Source organism: Trichomycterus rosablanca, chromosome 22 (genome assembly GCF_030014385.1).
Source record: "Trichomycterus rosablanca isolate fTriRos1 chromosome 22, fTriRos1.hap1, whole genome shotgun sequence".
Taxonomy (NCBI): Eukaryota; Metazoa; Chordata; class Actinopteri; order Siluriformes; family Trichomycteridae; genus Trichomycterus; species Trichomycterus rosablanca.
The window spans coordinates 16,556,147-16,578,410 of record NC_086009.1 but is presented as its reverse complement, the minus strand read 5'-3'; the positions used below and the strand labels follow the sequence as shown (position 1 = coordinate 16,578,410).

General features: G+C 42.2%; 1 protein-coding gene across 2 annotated transcripts in view; it reads left to right on the top strand.

Moving 5' to 3' along the window:
* tmem104 (transmembrane protein 104) overlaps positions 1–22,264 on the top strand; it is a 39,559-nt gene that overhangs the window by 5,764 nt on the left and 11,531 nt on the right. For both annotated transcript variants that reach the window (XM_063019092.1, XM_063019091.1), the window contains exons 7-9: positions 5,288–5,387; positions 6,520–6,616; positions 19,711–19,804. In XM_063019092.1, coding sequence (XP_062875162.1) covers positions 5,288–5,387; positions 6,520–6,616; positions 19,711–19,804 — 291 coding nt within the window. The remainder of the gene's footprint in view (positions 1–5,287; positions 5,388–6,519; positions 6,617–19,710; positions 19,805–22,264) is intronic.

Sequence of the window (22,264 nt, the reverse complement as noted above, 5' to 3'; positions counted from 1 at the left end):
GGGAAGTGTTTTTGGGCCATTCCGCCGAATCTGTGCCATTTCAGTCCCCAGGACATTATATGTACAAATGTAGATGAAAATTAACTTTAAAATGCATTTTTTAATTGAGCAAAGTGTCCTGCACATTGATCTAATTGCAAATTTAGGATGTATTATTTAAAATGTTAATAAAAAACTCCCTATAAAAAGATAGTATTTTTTTATTATGAATTCTGTGTTAAAAACTCAGTCCTATTTCTTTTCTGTCCTGTTACATATATACAGCTCATCTTCCACTTAGAAACCTTGTAAAAATTAAACAAAGTTGCCTGAGATTGACCAATACACATTCTAGATAAGTGTATGTTATTAATACTGTAATTGCATGGGTTCTTAATTGTGTAAGTCAAGGATGCCTACATGTGCTTAAAATGATTAAGAAGTTAAGATCGGTAGCCGAATTGGTATGGTTATTTTTCCCTTGATGCTTTTCACCTTTCTTGATATTCATTCAGCATGGCATGAATCTGGCCTGTGACCCACTCGATCACATGTTTAGCAGGTGGATGTTCCTCCACTAGAGGGAGACCTTAGCACAGTTTTAATGTACATCACATCAATGACTTTCAATAAAATGTGTCCTTGATCATGTTAACGATTCCTTCAGTTGAAATGACCAGTTAAATTATGTCCCGTGGTGACCACATGGAATCACATTTCTCTAGATTAGAATATCATCATGACGTATTTATACAGCATCTTTCCCATCCTCAAGGATGCATATTCTGTCTTCTGTTTAGGGCTTTAGGTGTTTTAATGGCTTGTTCATTGTTCCTCTTACTGGCTGTTCTCTTGTAAACATGATCATCTAATAAATCAGTTCTTCTCATAATGTGTCCGAAATAAGAGAGCGTCACTTTGGTTGTCCGGGCTTCAAGTCAAAGGTTAGGTTTGATTTTTGCCTTACAATGGACTCTAGGAGGTTTTTGCCAGCACCAAAGCACGTGGGACTGTGGGTATGCCAGATCCAAAGTGGTTCAACTTTATCCAATGACAAGGGCGGCACTGTGGCTTGGTGGGTAGCACTGTCGCCTTACAGCAAGAGGGTCCTGGGTTTAATCCCCAGGTGGGCGGTCCGGGTCCTTTCTGTGTGGAGTTTGCATGTTCTTCTCGTGTCTGTGTGGGTTTCCTCCGGGAGCTCCGGTTTCCTGGTATTGGATATTTGAGTGCTGAGACGTCTCTGGTAAGATGTAATTAAGTCTTTGCAACGTTGTACTTTTAATTTGACCTGAACCTTCTGGCAAATTCTCATCAATTTTCCAAGGTCACATTGTCCCACCAGTTATGACCGAGGTGGCCAGTACGTAACACACACCCCCTCTGACGCGTGTGTAGTAGCCAACCTGCCCCAGGCGGGTTCACACAGAGAACAGTATGGCATACAAGGTGTCACTCACTCCTCTCCATTATTCACCATCTCTCTGCCTTCATGTTCGCCCAGCAATGAACAATCCCTTAAGTCCTTCCACTTTCAGACACACCCAATCACGTCTATGCAGGAGCCTGGCCAGCCAATAGCAGAGCTGAATTAGGGTATCTTCTTAACAAGGCTGTTTCACCATTGCTTTAATGGAAATGTACAGAGGTTAGATTGCTTTCTTGCTATTATGGGATGGCAGGAAGACGTTGGGTTTTTCTTATTGCATAATTATAAATATTCGTCAGAAGTAATTATATTAGGCATTTTTTGGTATTTATTCACGTTTTAAAAACACACACGAACGGCTGCTAACTTGATTCATTAAAAGAACGTTCTTGAAGGTCACAAAATCATTTTTTGTTCCTTCATTTTTGGGTTGCACCGATCAGGGCTATCAGCTGCTAATGACCTGTAATTAAAGAAAGTTCAATTGCCTTTGGTTGTAATTACTGACTCGCATTGCGTCAGTGCTGGGTTTAATCTCCTCTACACGCTGCACCAGTGTGAGAGAGATACAGGTAGAGACCAAAGGCAAGATAATGGAAAGCTTAATTAAAAGGAGAAGGACATTCACCTTGAACTACAGAGGCATTCTTCTCATCTGGTCTTTTTTTTGGCTTCCATTCACTTTGTTGACTTGGCCATGCTCGCCAATAGCTGACTCAACGCTTTCTTGTACTGCTATGTAATATCTCAACAACATTGCTTTTGGCACCGGCTCAAAATAGTCTGTTAGTAGAAAATTCCTTCCACCTTCTGTACTGCTGCTCTTTCTAAATAATCATCCACTAGGTGGTGAAGTTGTTCCACACTGTTCCACACTCTTCCACACTGGATCAGTAGGCTGTACACACCTCTAATACACATTTACACCTCTTACACTTTCAGTGAACGCACCGGCTTGTTTGTCTGAAATCCTAAAGTGTTGAAATAGCTCCCTGTGCGCAGACCTTACCCACGCAGCATAGAGCACACTGACCGGTTCATCCTCACCCAGATGACCAAGCCAGACGCTATCGATTAGTCGAGGAGACAAAAACCTTTCCCAGTCTAGATGGGCTCAATTCTTCTGATCGCAAACGAACAAGGTGGGCATTCAGCCTTAGGAAAATGAAATCAGAGATGAAATTGTTTCCAGGAGACAAGACTTGCAGTCAGACAGTGTGTATCCCCAAACTGGAGCCTGTACAGTATTTGACTGGCCAATTATACTACACTATAAAGTGCAAATCCAAAGAGCACTAAAGTGAAGCTGTTGTACTATGAAGAAATGTTGCATACATGTACAGACCCCTGTTTTAGAAGGAGAATGTCTAAATTGGCAGATTTTGAGAATTAATGTCCTTGTAATTAGGCAAAGGCTAAGCTTATTGGACCGTGGCTTTAAGGGATCAAGCACAGCTGGGCAATCAGATGGACAGAGTGTGGGACTTATTGGTATGATGCTGCAGACCCCGGACTCTGAGGTGAATATCAGACAGAAAAAAATGGTTTGGTCCACATGGATGAGTAGTACTAGAGTCAAAAGTGTGCACTTGTGCGGACATATTTAATAGCAGCCTGTAGATTTTAATAATCGCTGCAGCTGATCTTTCACTGTGACTGAATGGATGGCACAAACAGTTCACTGCTGGGTCACATTCAGCAGTTAGATTCCTTATAGGTGGTGGTAGCTCAGTAGTTAAAGGTTAAGGCAATGGACTAGTAATCAGAGGGTTGCAAGTTCAAGCCTCACCACCACCGCCCTTAACTCTCAATAATTACTAAATTTCCCAATGGGGATTATTAAAGGAATACAGGATTCTTATGTATGTGCTAGTATATATAAGTCGACCTTAACTATCCATTAGCTTTTATGATTGACAACTGGTGACTTCACTGTGTCCAAATAAATAGGGTTGGGTGGTTTTGCATTTTTTTGCTTTCATTCGAAGGCATTTAATTCTGAACACACCAGCATTATTCTAGATAAATTATTCTCTCTACTTATTCATTTTGAAAGTTACTTGGCCACACAAGGTCTGAGATAAATCAATTTATTTCCAGTATTTTTTTTCCCAGTTTTCCTCCCAATCTAGTCGTATCCAATTCGATTGCATTACGCTTCCTCTCTAATGATGCTGATCTTCACTTCTAATTGAGGCGAGCAAAACTGACACACGCCCCCTCCGACACATGCGCAGTAGCTGACTGCATCTTTTCACCTGCATAAGGCGAGTTCATATGCGGATCAGCTTTGTGTACGGAGCACCATACCCTTATCAATGCATTATTCCTCTACTCTGTGCAGACGCCATCAATCAGCCAGCAGAGGTCGTAATTGCACCAGTTATGAGGTCCCTATCCGACTCCCACCCTGTATGAACAACAGCCAGTCGTTGTTCATGTAGCCGTCCAGCCCAGACGGATGGCAGAGCTAAGTTTTGAACTGGACGAGCACTAGTGTGTTCTAGTGTGTTTTACCGCTGCGCCACCTGAGCGGCCCTGTTCCGGTATTTTAAACAGATTCTAGTTTGCTTTCATTTCAAAAGCCCCTGCTTTACAAATTCAAAGTTGTAAAGACGACCCGATGGACGCTCAAGTGATTTAGCTCGAAAAAGACATTAGAACGTCCTGACTGACTTTGCTATGTCATGTTTTAGTCTCTCATGACCTTCATCTTTAATGATCAGTGGGAAACAGGTGGCGACGGAGCTCTTTTTTCCAGGCGTGAGCAGCATCTATCAAGCCCGTAAAAGGCTTTATAGTCTTAGCTTTTTCATTTAGTGTTAATCGACTGTGAGCCCTAATTTGCCCGGCAGTAACGAATGAGCTGACGAGGCCAGCGGGGCTTTCGGAGATCCTCACAAGAGCTCGAGTTCTTGATGGATGTCTGTCGCGGCACGCCGCTCCGTCTCTTAAAAGCACTCGGCTCGGTCCTCGGGCTGGGCTGGATGAACGGAGGCTGTACAGGCACGAGGACGGGAAGAGCGAAGAGACTTCATCATGAAGTCGTTACTTTGATAATTAGAAGGAATTATGTTCCTGATGGTGAGGAGAAGATGCTTCTTAATATCCGGAGAATGTTGAGAGAGCTGTTGAGAGAGAGACGGAGAGACTGAAGTGGTCTGAAAGGCGTGTTACACTATATTTGGGAATGTTATAAAGTGCTCCCAAGTGTAGAACTATATTTGAAGTTCCTGCATGTATGCAGCAGCACTAGCATTTCAGATGCCTGGTTAATTGCATTTGAGCTAGAGTTTGTTGTAGAATTTTAGAAGATTTAGCCACATCAGACTCAATTAATAATAAATGTTTGTTTGTAGAAGCTTGTTGGGAAAAATATCATTATTTGTGTTTACATCATTAATCATAAAATTTGCTTCAACCTGTTGCCTTCACCGTTCCCTAAGAAAGCATCGGATGCTCCCTCATTATTCAGTCAGTTCATACCTTCGAAATAAGGCACCTTAGTAGGCAGCATTTTAAGGAATCTAAGAATTCATACAGCCTTCTTCTCGGGAGTGTAGAGAAATGTAAGTAGATGTATAGAGATTGTTAGTCTTTCGGACAGACCCTTTGACTAAACGATTTGACTAACTGAATTGCCGTAGGACTGCTAGATCCCCTCGTAGTGCAAATTAACCAGTAAACGTGAGGCACATGAACGCTACATGAATGAAAAACAATAAATCACTAAATACAAACTTAAATAAACGTAAATTTAGAATTGCACAGTGCGCGATTTTCACAGTCGTGAATTAGGTAGGGCTTTAATTATACTGTATTAAGGTAAGAGAAATATCAGACTGTGGATTCATTTTCTTTTCCATTTCCTGGCTCCTGCAGTTGGTGTGAACATGTTCTACATCTGCATTATTGTCTACCTGTACGGAGATTTGGCCATCTATGCTGCTGCCGTTCCCATGTCCCTAATGGAAGTGGCCTGGTGAGTTCAACCAACTTCTTCTACATCTTCCACCTGAACCTAAATATCAATCACTAATATCGTATACTTGTGTGTTTATTATATCATATTTAGAGTCTTTAAACTAGCCTCTGGCAACAGTGCAGCTTATTATTCCCCCTACTTTCTCTCCTCGACCACCCCCCAAGCTTCTGGCGTTTGATTTTATTGTTTGGCTCTGAGACCTATTTTTATTGCACAGGAGGCCGTAACCAAATGTCACGCCATCAGAAATCTCATACAGGGCCGAGGTGTGTCAAGCAGCCTCATCCACCCCCTGGGGGGTACTTCTCTCGCCTCGGTCTTATTAAGATCGCACCGTCGCTTTCGCAGCCTGTCAGCCTGGAAAAGTAGAACAAGGCCAAACTGTAAACTATCAGCAACCTCAAAAACATCCAGATTAGTAACTGATTCTTTGTGTTTATGAGATGTAATAAGTTTTATAAGGAATTGTTTTGTTGCCCGGCAACAGCTAGTAAGAACTGGCTCAGAATGGCCCAGAAACTAGTCCAATGAGTCCAAGAAAGAATGTGTATTTATATATGGATAACTAAATATGTTAAAATGTTAATGGTAATTAACCAGTTGGCCATAATCATAACCTTTAAAGAAATCATCATTCAGTTAACCACATTATTTAGGGCACTGTCACCTCACAGCAAGAAGGTCCTGGGTTCGGTTCCCAGGTGGAGCGATTTGGGTCCTTTCTGTGTGAAGTTTGCATGTTCTCCCTGGGTCTGCATGGGTTTTCTCTGGGAGCTCCGGTTTCCTCCTACAGTCCAAAGACGTGCAAGTGAGGTGAATTGGAGATACAAAATTGTCCATGACTGTGTTTAACATTTTAAAAAAAACACTTGAACTGACGAATCTTGTGTAACCGGTAACTACCTGTTCTGTCATGAATGTAACCAAAGTGTGTAAAACATGACGTTAAAATCCTAATAAATAATAAATAAATAAATAAGCTTGTTGGTTCAATGAAATCAAAGAAAGATTTAAGTCCCTACTAAGTGATACATTGTACATTTGTGTTTGATCGTTATGTTTCTATTAATGTCGTGTGTGTGTGTGTGTGTGTGTGTGTGTGTGTGTGTGTGTGTGTTTGCTCTTACAGTGGAAATCACTCCTGCAGTGCTGGTAGTATAAAGAACAACGACACAGACTCATGCTGGGGGACGGTGAAGCGCAAAGATGCTTACAGAATCTTTCTGGTGAGTTCTGAGCTTTCACCTCATTATCTCTTTTCTTAAGTCACTAGCAGTTGTCTGTCTGGCTGTCTGACCTGCTGAAGTTTAGATAAATGCTAATGTATGGAGGGACTGAGACTGACAGCGCTCCTCATTCTTATTCTGTCTAGTGTGATCTCCTGCTGGGCCTTAACTTACTATGATTCCCTTTAAATGTGCAGCATTTAAAACAAACTGCTTTAAGGTTTTCAATAGAAACATTTTCACTCGTGACTTAAAAGACTTTTTGCCTATACTTATGCTCCTACCTAATTCACGGCTGTGAAAATTGTGTCACAGACCTTGAAATGAGCCGTTTTCCTGTAATTTGCTGTGAAATTCAAACTTTAAGATTTGTGTTTAGTGATTTAACATTTTTCCTTCATGTAGCGTTCAAGTGCCTCACGTTTACTGGTTATTCACACTATGAGGCTTCAAAACATGTTTCAAAACATGGATGAGAATTTTCATATTTGAGACAGAGCCTTGCACCATCTCTAGATGTTCTAGTTTACATTCAACTATTAATGTAGCTGTACTGTGTATTGTAGTTTCTATTTATTCTATCATTTAATTTATGAGTATAATTTAATGACTGCCAAGAACAAGGTCTGAATTATTAAGCACATATACCTGTGAATTCAGTAGGGTCCTAGATATAGTGTATATGAAGCAAGGACTGTAGTTACTGTACAACGATTGAAACTGATCTACTGACTGACTGACTTATTCACCTAGTAGTCCTTTAAATATCAGACAGTTCATTGCAGTTCACCAGTCTGCATTTGTTTCTCGATGCGGTCGCCACGGGATCCGACTATATTGACCATTTCCAACTCATTGGTGACCACCACATCATTCTTTTACACTGACCTAAATGCCACGCCGAAGTGAGCAAAGAACAAGATGCAGCTTAAGCTGACAATGATGAATGTGCTGATCTTCTTCAGTCTGTTTGTTGGTCTCTTTTCTTTGGAAATGAAGGACGGTGGGCAGTTTTTTAGTGGAAGATCCTGATTCCTAAACTGCATTATCTTCTCTAGTTGATAAAGCTTTTAAAGCATTTCTTGGATGACTGTGTAATCATATGGAGATTACTTTACAGAACCAGTATGTGCAGTGCTTTTTATTTATGCATTGCTTTAGTCGTAGCTCTGTGTTTTGCATAAACTTTGGAAGTCGAGACTATAATCTGATGTTGTTTCTTTATAGCAATAGTGTTCATGTAAATCTTGGTTTTTCAAATCTTTTTCCAAGCGACCAACAATTTGTCCATGATTTTTACTGCGACCCAGGCAACACAAACAATACATCAAGACGAAACACAAAACAATATATACTTAATGCATAAAAAAATTTGGCAATCTGGGTGGGTCTCAAGCCCAAAAAAGGGTTTACAGACAAACATAATAATAATTAGGCACTGAGATTCTGAACTCCTCGGTTCGAAACTCGGCTGTGCCACCGGTCGACTGGGCGCCATCTAGCGGGCATAATTGCCAGTGCCTGCAGCAGACACTAATTGGCCACCGTGTCTGCTAGGGTGGGATGACCGGACTATGTGGGTGGGGTCTTCAAACACTGTGCAATGACCCTGATTAGCAGATAGAGGCTCCTGTGCAGGATGCATGAGCGAGAAGAAGGGTTCCGCTGGGACTGCGCGCGTGTCGAATGCAATCAGGGATCCCCAGCAGTGGAAGACAGATTGACTACGCTAAATTGGGAGAAAAATGGGAGAAAATGCACAATTAAGAATAATTAAATCAGCAAATTTTATACATTTTAATAAACTTGTACATGAACGCCCCCTGGTGGAGGCTTTACGTCACATCTTGTAAACCACAGTGGAACCAGATTGCCACCATTTTCATTAATGAAATATATTTCGTATTGTGTTTCGTTTTGATGTATTGTTTGTGTTTCCGAGCGATTTCCGATAAAGGATTGACGTCTGGTCAGGTCCCCAGCTTTACGCACAGCTTAATCAGGGAAAATGCTTCTACTACTGACGTCTTCCTAAATTAAACTGTGTATGGTATATGTGCAATTTCATGAAACAATGAAACCCTCCCATTTGTATTGCATAATACCTCTTCTTTAGTCTTTGTTCTGAGCGTTCTGTTAGAGGAAAATCAATGCCACAATGAACAACCAAACACCTGAAGGTAATTGGAATTCATAATTGCTTCTTTTTGTTTTGGTTATGCTTTTGCTTGATTGAGAGTGTTAGACAAAGAGGAAGCCGGGCGATTAATTCAGCCTGTGAATATGAGTTTGCTTTTGCATTAACGCTTCATTGATTGGATGTTGAGGTGTAAATTATATTCATGGTTTGGATTTATGTTAAGATTAGCTATTTGTTTCATGGGCCCATTGAAGTGGCATTTTTTATAGCAATAAGGGGAAAAGCCATGCACTTGGCAACCCAGCATATTGCACTGTAGGACATTTGTACTCATCATATGGGCAGTTGTAGCCTAGTGGTTAAGGTACTGGACTAGTAATCAAAAGATTGCTGGTTCAAGCCCCACCACTGCCAGGTTATCACTGTTGGGCCCTTGAGCAAGACCCTTAACCGTCAATTGCTTAGACAATATACTGTCACAGTACTGTAAGTTTGTTTACAATAGATTTCTGTTAATTCATTAATAATTACTAACCACTTTTTTGTGTTCTACTAAAACACCGGGATAAAGGCACAAATACATCCTGGACCGAGTCAGTTCATTGCAGGACAGCTCAGTCACTCATCCAATCAATGCATGTTTACGGTCAGTGGGAGCAAACCCACATATCTAAAGGTACCACACAGATCTTGGAAACTTCTAAAAGATCAGGTCCTGAGAAACGCAGCCCATTTTACTTTACTTAGTTGATTTATTTCACATGTTAGCAATTGTAGCTGAAACTTTTGAATTAGGAATAATAAGAGGTGTCCCAATATTTTTGTCCATGTAGAGTATACACGGATCAGCCATAACATTAAAACCACTTCCTTGTTTCTACACTGTCCATTTTATCAGCTCCACTTACCATATAGAAGCACTTTGTAGTTCTACAATTACTGACTGTAGTCCATCTGTTTCTCTACATGCCTTTTTAACCAGCTTTCATGCTGTTCTTCAGTGGTCAGGACTCTCCCAGGACCACCACAGAGCAGGTATTATTTGGGTGGTAGGTGTGTGTTGTGCTGGTATGAGTGGATCAGACACAGCAGCGCTGCTGGAGTTTTTAAATACCGTGTCCACACACTGCCCACTCTATTTCACACTCCTACCTAGTTTGTTCACCTTGTAGATGTAAAGTCAGAGACGATCGCTCATCTATTGCTGCTGTTTGAGTTGGTCATCTTTTAGACCTTCGTCATTGGACGCTGCCCACGGGGCGCTGTTGGCTGGATATATTTGGTTGGTGGACTATTCTCAGTCCAGCAGTGACAGTGAGGTGTTTAAAAACTTAATCAGCGCTGCTGTGTCTTATCCACTCATACCAGCACAACACACACTAACACACCACCACCATGTCAGTGTCACTGCAGTGCTGAGAATGATCCACCACCCAAATAATACCTACTCTGTAGTGGTCCTGAGAGAGTCCTGACCCTTGAAGAACAGCATGAAAGGGGGCTAATAAAGCATGCGGAGAAACAGATGGACTACAGTCAGTAATCGTAGAACTACAAAGTGCTCCTATATGGTAAATGGAGCTGATAAAATGGACAATGTGTGTAGAAACAAGGAGGTAGTTTTAATGATATGGCTGGTCGGTGTATGTGATAGCATTTTTGTCTAGTCCATACGTCTAGTCCATTACATTTCCACTTTCGCTGGACTAGCAAGGTTGCTTTTTGCCCTCTGTTTTCATTTCTTTATAACAGTGTTTTATGTTCCTGCAGCACCGACTGCCCTTTGCTTTCGTGGTGCAACAGATGATGAGGTATTTTTAGACCCCTTGCTCAATAGCCATCCCTGAGCGTAACTATTTTTAAAGTCCAATCATAAACACAGACAATTCAGTCTCCAGAGATGCCAGGAAACAAAGAATGTGGGCCAAATAAAAAAAGTATTGAATGGAAGATAAGGCGTTCATTTGCTTGGACCTAGTCTCGCAAAGCCAGCCATCGGTCTGTAAACTAGATTCAGAGCGTCTGGAGTCAGTCACAGCTTATTTTCAAGATTTTTTTTAAACTAATGCCAAAGTAGAACAAGGTTAATCCACAACAGGTGCTAAACATCTCAAACTTAGAATGAGGAAACATGCCAAGTCAGAAATAGGTTTAGCATTTGATTTAGTGACCAATTGAGGGTTAAGGCCCTCGCTCAAGGGCCCAACAGCAGCAAGCTGGCATTGGTGGGGCTTGAACCAGCGACTTTCTGATTACTTGTTCAGTAACCACTAGGCTACAACTGCCTACAGAAGACTTACAATTATGACTGAATACAATTTTAGCTATTGAGGGTTAAGGAGCTTGCCCAACAGTAGCAACTTGTCGGCAGTGGGGCTTGAACCGCCAACCTTCTGATTACTAGTCCAGTGTCTTAACCACTTTTACGTCCTGTACAGATTTTTAACTGACATTAGGCACTCAGGTGGTGCCGCAGACTATCACGCTACCCCACCACTGCTGAGATCTGGCTCACAGCAAGAAGGTCCTGGGTTCGATCCCCAGGTGGGGCGGTCAGGGTCCTTTCTGTGTGGAGTTTGTGTGTATGTTCCGCTTCTGCCCCATATTCCCTTAAATCCACTATTAAAACGTGCAGCACTTTCACAGAGCTCTATTTATTTTTTGCACACTGTACCAAACATTCCTTTGCTTTTGTGCTGTTGATGTAAAGGTTTGTATTTCTTTCAGAAAAATAGTCTATGGGTCAAAACTGCTTGTGTCAGCTTTGTTTTTGGTGTGAGACGGGTTACGTGATGCTTCAGCGTCCTGTTGTCTGCTCGGTCCTTCAGAGTTTAAATCCTGGCACTTGGTAGACACTAAAACTCTTGATATATTATAGTGCTGGAGGCGTGAGCTGGTGCAGAAATCTAATATGCTAGTAAGCAAGGAGTTCGAGGTCTCGAGTTTGAATCTCAGCGGTGCTGTCAGCCTGGCCGTTAGCTCAACAGACATAACTGACTTGTCTGAAGAAGAGAGGTCGGATAAGATAAGGTCAGTGCTGTCTGGCCGAGGCACCGGCACAAGTCTAAATGGATGGAATTCTAGCGGGGATTTGGATTTGACTAAACTGTGATGGAAAAGGGGTCAGACGAGACGTCTGGAGTAACTGCAGGCGAATTACAACAGGGTGGGAACGAACTTAATTAGCAGATTTATGAATCTGGGACACCTGAAAGTGCAGCCCCAATGAAATGACTACATTTCTACCCAGCTGCATTGATTCCGCTATCAAATTAGTCCAACTGCTAATTATCACATAAGATGTGGATTGGGACGCCGAAAGCATGCTAGGTAAACAAGGTCCGTTTTTCTCAAGAGTGGAATGTATTGTGAGTGTGAACACATTAAATGCTGTAAAAAATGAAGATTGCAGTTACTGGGCCATTGGGGCATGAATGAATCAGAAGTAATGAATCAGAAAAGGAATCAGAGGGTGAATAAATTTAAAAAAAAATAATTTGACCAAAAGAAAAGACAGGGAGCAGGTTAGACAGTTAGATGATCCACCAATTGGCACCATTTGAGCTCATCGACATGACGTTCCTAGTAGATATAAATGTGAAACTGTCAGTCATTCACTGAATGATGGGCTGAAAATAAAAACACGTTTTGAGTGGATAAAATCAGGTTCAGTTTTAATACTTCGTCCCCAGCCCAGATGGCGCTGGGATTCTGAAGTCCCCGAGTTCACTGGGTGCCCCTAGAGGGCACAATTGGCAGTGCCTGCAGCAGACAAAATTGGCCCCTAAAGTCTGCTGGGTGGGAAAAGACCAGACTAACAAAGTAAGTTGGGTCACCCTTCAGCGCTGTGTAAGGACTCTGGTTAGTAGCCTAAAGGCCTCAGCATACTTCATGTGGAGACGACGTTCGCCTGGCTTCGCGACCAGTGTGACATAATTGCAGAAGGAAGCGAACAACCATGGACGTCGCGCAGACGCGTCAATCGCCTTGTCGCGCACATGGAAGCTGGGTGAACTCCGCGGACAATGTTTACAACGCCTGTGATTGGTCGGTAAAAAAAGAGGCGTGCCTTAAAAACAAACATGGATTTTGAGGAGCATCTGAACTGTGATCATCGGCTGCGTCCGAAATCGCTACTTTCATACCGAACAGTACGCGGAAGCGGGTAGTGTGTCAAAATACGTAATATTCATTAAACAGTATGCGAAAAGTACCCAGTTAATCTACTGCTTAGGCAGCTTTTTTGTGTATGCAAACACAGCACACTTGCGTACTGAAAGAGCTTACTTCTGTACCGGCCAAGCAGTGCGCAGCCATCGTTTTTCAGTAGTCATGGAACTTAACATTATAAATGTCACAGCATCACCTGCAGCTGTGGAGCACACGCAACAGGCTAAATGAAACCGCTAGAAGTATGCCAGCTTGCAAGCTCGCGAAGGTACGTTCGGCTTCGTGCAATGCTCACAAACTTAGTTTCGCAGAAAGTATGCCGAGGCCTTAAGGCGTCTGTACAGAAGTGGAGGAACGTGGAGATCAGTGCGTGACTCTACATGAGTGGGACTGGCGTCACATGCAAATCCACCGAAGTATGGGTGAATAAGAACGAATCGGTGGACTGTGCACGTGTTGGAGGAAGTGTGTGTCTGGTGATTAACCCTCCTCAGATGCGATCGGGGTCTCCAGTAGCGACGCTAAAGGGAGAAAATAGCACAAAAAAACCTTCGTCCCCGGAGTCCATCATTTTCTCCTCCTCAGTTCTGTAACTGTTATTGTTTTATGTAAGTGTGCATGATAATCCAGAGCGACGAATCCAGCAAATGAAAAGATCTTCTCATCAGGTAACTCATTAAAACAGAGGCCACCCTTTCAGCAACCATCTGTTGCCACACATGAGTGCACACACACCTGAATTCAGCCTCCTCTCTCCTGACAGTCTGCTCTAATACAGGACTCGCCGATCTGGCCTCAATTCTCATCTCTCATCACTACATTTCCAGTGACCGCTGGCTTCTTTATTGCCTTACTTTTGTACCCAGGGTTTGTCTAAGAGCATCCCCATCTCCCGGTCTAGTCTATTTCCAGTTTCCGATTTTGAATCCGCTGCAGGATCTTTACACGGCCCCTCCGACACGTATCCAATCATTGTCCACGTGCAGACATGACGTCTGGTTTGGGAAGGGGGTGGTGGGCTGGGATGTCAAAGCCCTCATGATTGATTGCCATTCTGTTCAGGGTGTGTTGCTGCTTTGTGCCGGGCCCTGTGGTAAAACATGATAATGAAGTCCGCTAGCACACCAGCACGAGATTCTGAGCTCCCGGGTTCCAATCTCAGCTCTGCTCCCGGTCCGCTGGGTGCCCTCTAATGCCATTAAATTGGCTTCCAGTCTGCTGGGTGGGAAAGACCGGACTAAGAAGTGGGGTTATCAATGCTGTGTAAGGAGCGTGGTTGCCCCGGGCGCCTGTACAGAAATTGGAGGAGAATATACGCCCTCCTTGGATGCTATTGGGGTCCCCAGCCTTGGATTGGTAACACTAAATTGGGGGAAAAGGAGGTAAAAGGCGTAAAAAGATAATAATAACTAAATAGTCGGTTGGACTTGGGTTTGGCTCTTATTTCTTTTAGTTTAAAGACTCTTAAATACAGACTTGGATTGGTTCTCGGTATGGGGCAGGTTCAGTGCCCTGAGCCTCAGCAGGAAGATGCCACTGCAGATGGTTAAGTGAACATTACAACAGCGGGAGAAATGGTTCGGGCAGTGTGCCATAGTGAGAGAGCTTTCTGAAAACGTTTGAGAAGTGAGAAAAGTTTAGGTATATCCAAAAATATGGGCGTTTTGATCATATTATCACTAATTATCATTTTAAATTCAATTAATGTGGACCTCTGTTATTCTTGTTAGTGTTGATTACCTTTTAAATTCATTTGCTGACAAGTATTTTGTCCAATAATCCCGCTGTAGGGGGTTCTCTGGTGGTTCAAAAAGGTCTGGGGTTCGATTCCCAGGTGGAGTGTTCCGGGTCAGCGATGTTGGGCTGAATACAGTGCTGGATATGTACATTATTGTGGTCCTTTTAGTCCATATAGGTACACAAGATAATCCCCTGTAATAGTATGCTGTTTACAGAGCGTATCATAGACGTCAAGTGATGCATAGCTTTATATGTAATGCACTTCCTACGATGACTATTGTCTTGACGCAACTTTACAGATTCCACCCCCGAAAACCAACAAACAAGGGCAAGAGCGGTGTGGAAAAACTTTCTGAGTATTATATTACTGTAGAAGGAAGTAACCTTGAGAAGAACCGGACTCCTCGGGTGGCCTAAGGGAGTTTTTTTTTTTGGGGCTGAATTGAAGGTTTGACGAAGCGAGACGTGACGAATTTCATTAGAGTTCATCATCCTTGGGTTCGGCCTGTGCTAGAATAAGGTCTGATGGTGAGTTTGTGGACATCTCGGTGCAGACTTTCTGCTTCCGGGAGATAAGCATATGATGCAGGAGTGCGTCTGGTTCATTTGAAACACTTACTTTGCTATAGTTTGCGATACTACTGCGAAGAAATGCAATAGACCCTTACGGTTCTGTGTTATCGTAAGAAAGATCACTGCCCGAAAGAGGTGGGGGGTGTTATTTGTCCTAACACTCCCTCATCCTTGTGGTCATTCATCATTCACACCTAGATGTTTTTATCAGCACCTCTTTCCAAGCAGCCTGATAAACCTTCAAATTTATTCACCCAAATAGAGTCGTTATACATTGATTGACATTTTTCTAATGAGAGAGAGCCAGGTGTTTAGATTCTATATTTTATATTTGTTTCTCCTTGTTAATCACGGCATCTGATAGGAGGCTGTTATGGAGGTTAATGATGCATTAGGTGGACTTGCTTTTATTGGAACATGACAGCTGAGGAGCAGAGCGGGTTCACACTCAGGTTCCTTCCTGCCTCCTCTCCCAGTATTCCCTAAACTTTTCTCGTTGTCCGTCTTCCTCCTTCACTCCTTGATTCAGCAAGTTAACAGTTAGTTTTTGATCTGACCTTGGAAGTACTTTTTTTTCTCGGGCACCGGGGTGGCACAGCGGGGTTCAGAGCTCAGTACTTCCAACCTGGCTGGACACTCAACACAGTTAGTCGGATATTAAGGATGCTAGGGTTTCTCCTCATTGACGCTTTTAAATGCAGTCTCTAAGTTTGGACGAGGCACCAGCACGATTGATGGGGGATTGACGTAGGGCATAGCACAGGGGTGGGCAAAGTTTTTGGCTCAAGGGCCACACTGGGTCAGTAGAAGATGGAGGGATGATGAACTAATATAAACGACATGTGAAACTCATTAGTTCAGTGGTTAAGGTACTTGACAAGCAATCAGAAGGTTGCTGGTTCAGGCCACATCACACCAAGTTACCACTGTTGGGCCCCTGGGCAAGACTCTCAACCCTCAAGTGCTCAAATTGTATTCAAGGATTTTATCCAAAGTTGGTCGTAGTTGCCCACTATGCCCACCACTGGCATAGCGTGACTCTCGGTATGTAGTACAGCTGCCTGAAAATCCACCGCTGGTCGGTGTGAATGAAAGCAGACGGCAAATGCACATATCGGAGGGGGCAGAGGCTAATCTGCCAGGAAGTTACACCTGGATGTTGGAAAATAATTGTTTTCTCTGATTGTAGTGACATCATAACTTGGTTTCTACTTCCTAAAAGTATGTGGACAACTGACCATAAGCTTGTTGGACAGCCCATTCCAAACTTTTGTTCTGCTTTATTGGCGTATCTCAGCGGAACAGGACTCGTAATCTGGACTCTTTTAATTTTTCAGCAAAGATAAAACAAATGGTTTAGGATTGAGTGGATTGGTCATATAATACCAGCTTGCTGGGTGTTGATTGATGGATTAAAGCCCTGCAATCTGTACCGCCACATGCTCAGAATGTCTTTCCCGGTAATTCAGTGTTATCTGTATTTGTTTGACTATTTAATATGGCATTAGATTTTTAATATCATAGCTGATAAACATTTGCATTTTTGAAACCCTGCGATCCATTCAAAATAAGAAGAGTTAACATTCAACTCCTAGAACTCCTAGAGTTACACTCTTCACTTCAGTGTCAGTGTATGTAGTGACGTTAACATTTCCACCGAGAACAACCAGCAGATCAAATCCGACCTTCAAATCCAACATATCAGTCTAACCTGAGTGCAAACAAGCTGAGAACGAGAGGACGCTGTACTCAGCTGGGGTGTGATGGTGCTTGTATAGAGACACATTCAGCTGAAGCGAATCATGCTGAATTAGGCGCGTAGACTGCTTTTGAAGTGCACTTCTCATTTTTAGTTGGCACAATTAAGTAACACAAGGTTCACTGTCAGATTCACATACATTTTTAACAATTAATAATTTAGCCGGGCATGCTCATCATGTTCTTTTGCATTAAATTAGAAACACAGATGATAACAGATTAATACATGCTAGAATGTCTGTGCTACCTTCGTTCTTCTATATGACAGAAAGACACCAAGTTCATGTAGAATTAACATTATTGCTTTATTCTTTTTCTCCTTTGAAGAGTTTAGAGCTGAGGTCAGTCTTCTGGGTAAAATTTCTGTTCCGTAGGACCTGGTGGCAGATCCGACTGTACCTCGAAACAACGCTGCCATACCCCCTGCATACCTGCTTTATTTATCATTCAGACTCCTCTTATTGTTTCATATGATACTGTAATGAGCTGCCATTCAGTCGACTTGCTTCAGGAGAGAGTTGAGATGAGTTGGAATCTCTAATTAATCAAATGAGTTGAAGCATTAGTCATTTTTTTTTTTTTTTTGCCAGAGTTGTGATAACTGATGTGGGAAAACGAGGGAAGGAATTCATGCACAGGCACTAACAGGCACAGCTAATGCTTTTAGGGCAAACTCGAAGCATGAATATTATTAGAACAAGACCCACAAACATTTTCAGGCAAGTTTTTTATGCATTTTACCCCCTTTTTTCTTCTAATTTAGCATAGCCATTTCACTGCTGGGCGCCCCCACAGCATCCAATGAGGGGGTATATTCGCCTGACACACACTCCCTCTGATGTGTCTCGATCTATATGCTCCTTCACTTTCTATACATGCACCCTAGGCAACCAAGGTCCTCATACAGTGTTGATAACCCCACCCCCTTAGTCCAGTCTTTTTGCCAATTGTTCCTAGAGGGTAGTAGAACCAAGATTTGAACCCAGGAACACTTAAGTGTGCTCGGACCACTGTCCGAGTAGCTGATATGATTTTGGGAAACAAAACTACTGCAACTAACTGTTTTTTTTCCGGGAGGGTCAGATTACCCTTGTTTATGAAATATGTGCCAGTGAAATGGCTTTTGTTTGCCTTGCAGTGTTTGTTGGCATTATGCTGTTCACCCGCAGCTCCAATTGCTCATGTCAGCCTGAACTCTTTAGGCATACACTGATGAGCCAAAACATCTGGACCACCTCCAGAAATGTGCATGGCAATGCCGAGTTCATAACAATTGTGCATGTTACAGTCAGGGATTTATTAAATGGTAATAACTCGTAGTTTAGTTGTTGATAAGGGCTAAATCATTATGACCAGACAACATGGATGTCTTGAAATATGTCCAACAGCAAGAAGTGCTTACAGGCAGCTGTCTTGAGTTCCCACCGACTGTTGCCCAGACAGGGACAAATGACAAATTTCACTTATTTTTAAAGAAAAGCACCACATTTCACAGCAGTCATCAAATAACACTCATAAATTGAATGATAGAATGAATGAAAGCTTCAATACACAGCGTAGCCTACCTTAATAGTTGAATGTACGAACATTCTCATCCGTGTTGTGACACATTCCCCTCTGCGTTCACAGAATTGGTTGGGAGTTCTTGGACATTTTGACTAACCGATTGCTAATGTAACCAAGCTTCTTTAGAGTTTGCTGAGTTCATGTAGAAAAAAAATAAACTGTACATGGACAAACTATCAGGAACATAATACTTTACTGGCGTGTTCTTTTGATGCGGAGCACAGACTACACAGAGATGATCACGTGTAAAAAAAAAACACTTTTCCATTAATTATGGAATCCCCAAAAGAACAGAATGCACTCAATACATAAACACGTACATCAAACATTGTCAACGCACTACACCACAGAACTTAATTTCTGTATGATTGCTAGGACCTCCTCATATTGGTGTAGGTAAGTGATTAAAGATGTGATTCGGGTTACTGCTGACCTTTGAAGCTCAGCAATATTGGAACAATGATCTGATAGTAATGCACAAGAGCTGTACTTTGGAAATGCAATCGTCCAACAGCACATCATTATGGAATCAATCTTGGTCACTGGTAGACACGTTTTACACTTGAGACCTTGGCGAGATTTAAATAAATTCAGAAACGTGCACCTTTTTAACTAAAATAAGCATAAAAGCTGTATTTGCAAAATTTGTAAAATAGGGTCCAGTGAAATGACCTGTACTAGATATTAAATGAATAAATGCATTGAAATTTGTATCTGCCCACCAGAAAATAAAGGCGACTTGCCAATTTTTTAATTCTTTCTTTTTTTTACGGGCGAATAAGAAGGGATTGAGGGACTGCACACGTGTCGGAGGGGGCGTGGGGCAGGCGAATATACCCTCCTCGCACGCATTCGAGATTCCCAGAAGCAGAAGATTAATTGGCTACTCCAAATCTTGAGAACAAGGGAGAAAATGTCTAAATAATAAAAAAAAGTCACTCAGGTCTTTATACCTTCATTCAACATGTGAACTATGAGTAACCACTATCAGCCTAACATTTTTGGAAGGTGGTCCTAATGTTTGGCTCGTCACTGTATATATTGTGCTTCAAAAAAGTCACTCAACAAACAAAAACATGAATAATTATCATTAAAAATAAGCTGGATTGTGTCAGCTGACCATCATGTGTTCTTTGTCCTATTGCAGGCGGTCTTCACACTACTCCTGGGACCCTTCACGTTCTTCAACGCTCAGAAGACCAAATATCTCCAGATCCTCACTTCACTAATGAGATGGATTGGTGAGTTCACTCTAATGCGCTGTGATTTATTCAGCTCTTCTCTCAAACGTTGAAAGATTCATATGAGCTGCAGTTAGAATGTAATAATATATATAACAGAATATGAGGTTCTGGATTCTTCTTCTGCACCAACGTCTGTTTGGTTTTAAAGTTTGTGACGTTTCAACTAATGGTTTTAAGAATTTGATCTGGCATTGATTATTGGTCAAATCATCCAACAACAGGTTTAGTAACTGCATAGAAAGGTAGTTATGGGGTCTGTCTGAAAACCTAGTGGGCTGCCTTGCTGCCTGCTGCCTAAGTAGAGAGGATTCTAATAAGACATCGACTTCTAGGCCAGGTTATTTAGACGCACTACTTTACATCACTGCAGTTTTGCTTACTAAGCTAACACGGTTAGCCTCAGGCCATTCAGATCAATGGGCTGAGGGGGCACAACCCACTAGCATGCCAGCTAACATCTTCCTCTGTGTCACGGACAAGCCCAAATTTGCAAATAAATGACACTTGTGCACCTTTATACACATAAAAAATCTGTAAGAATTTATTTACGTTTGATAAGAACTCGTACGTTGCTCCACCTTTGTCTGCCATATTTGTCATTTTTGTGGCACACTAAATAATGGGATCGCCTTCACCTTCACCGCTAAGGAAGCATCGGATGCTTCTCGTCATTAAGTCAGTTTGTCGCTTCGAAATAAGGCGCCTCAGTAGGAGCATTTTAAGGTATCTAAGAATTTAGACATGCCTTCTTCTCGGGAGCGCGAATGATGACATGAATGCTGTAGAGCAGGGGTGTCAAACTCATTTTCACCGAGGGCCACATCAGCATTATGGTGGGCCTCAAAGGGCCGATTGTAACGTATCCTGCTGTGATTGCAGTCTGTTGTTTTTCTTGGAGGCCGAATTCTGCATTTGTATCGTCCTACTTTACCACAGACACGGCCTTATAACACAAGAGACGCACCGGTTTCTCTTCCTGAAGCACAAACTTGTTTTTTACTTTCATTACATTTCCTCCTTCTGCTTAATTTTCTTACTTATCTTCTTGTACATTTTAGGATCATGTGTAACATCATTACTGGTGGGATGTGTCACTTTGCAGGTCACAAAATCAGCCTGCATTTTGAAAGATGCAGTTTATTTAGGATTTTACAGTGTATTTTTAAGACAATCATTCTGCCCTCACTAATAGTTTATCCCCCTTTCTCAGCTAGACAGACAGACAGACAGACAGCTCCCTTCAGAATACAGTCGGTTTATTTGCTCCCCAGCTGTGTGCATCAAAATGAAGTAAAAATACAAACAATAAAAACAATAAAGAACCTAATACAGTAAAAGCACACAGCTGTAGTCAAGTGTTACATCTGGTACAATATGAGATTTAACCAAACGTAAAATAACGCTAACGAGTTAAAATTTTGTGTAAAGATACTAATTGCTATAGTAACGGTAACGGTTGTATTTAATTACGGTAAATTTGTAACTAAAACGCTGTGATATACTCACTAAACATTTACAAACAACTGAGAATATAAACGCCACTACTTACAGACGATGCTTGGGTATTATACTGAAAGATAATTATTTGTATTTATTTATTATTGTTTACATTACTGACTACGCTACTTCGCGTTCTCTTTGCCGTAAAAGTCACATGGCTTCTTAGCGAAGGTTAAAGTTAGCTGCCATGACTACGATGTCACGGTTGTCTTTTAAAGGCGCAGGAGTCCCGTTAAATTATATGTGCGTCTCTGTAACGACTCGAACCATCACAACTATGGTACAGTCGTTTAAGCTCTCGCGGGCCACATAAAATGACGTTGCGGGCCGGATCTGGCCCGCGGGCCGTGAGTTTGACACCCCTGCTGTAGAGAGATCACTAGGTTTTGGGACAAACCCTTGGTCTCTGGGATGTAAGATTACAAGCTAACGGTCATGTTTGAACATCTTCTCCTTCTTAGCTACCATAGCCTAGTAGAAAATCTGCAAGACTGTAGATTCCCACTCTAGCAACCCTTATTTTGCTTTAGTCCTTATTTTTTTGGTAGTTGGCTGAGGTACGTGTAGGTTGTCTCAGTGTATTAAGCTTTTGTTGAGTCACGTCTTAGCCCACACTGTTAGTAAAAGTCTTTTCTTAGCCTCTGTAGAAAAACTTTTTTGCTAGTCAATTCTACTACCAGGGGCGGCACGGTGGCTCGGTGGGTAGCACTGTCGCCTCACAGCAAGAAGGTCCTGGGTTCGATCCCCAGGCGGGGCGGTCCGGGTCCTTTCTGTGCGGAGTTTGCATGTTCTCCCCGTGTCTGCGTGGGTTTCCTCCGGGAGCTCCGGTTCCCTCCCACAGTCCAAAAACATGCAGTCAGGTTAATTGGAGACACTGAATTGACCTATAAGTGAATGGGTGTGTGTATGTGTGTATGTGTGTGTGTGTGTGTGTGTATGTGTCTACCCTGCGATGGA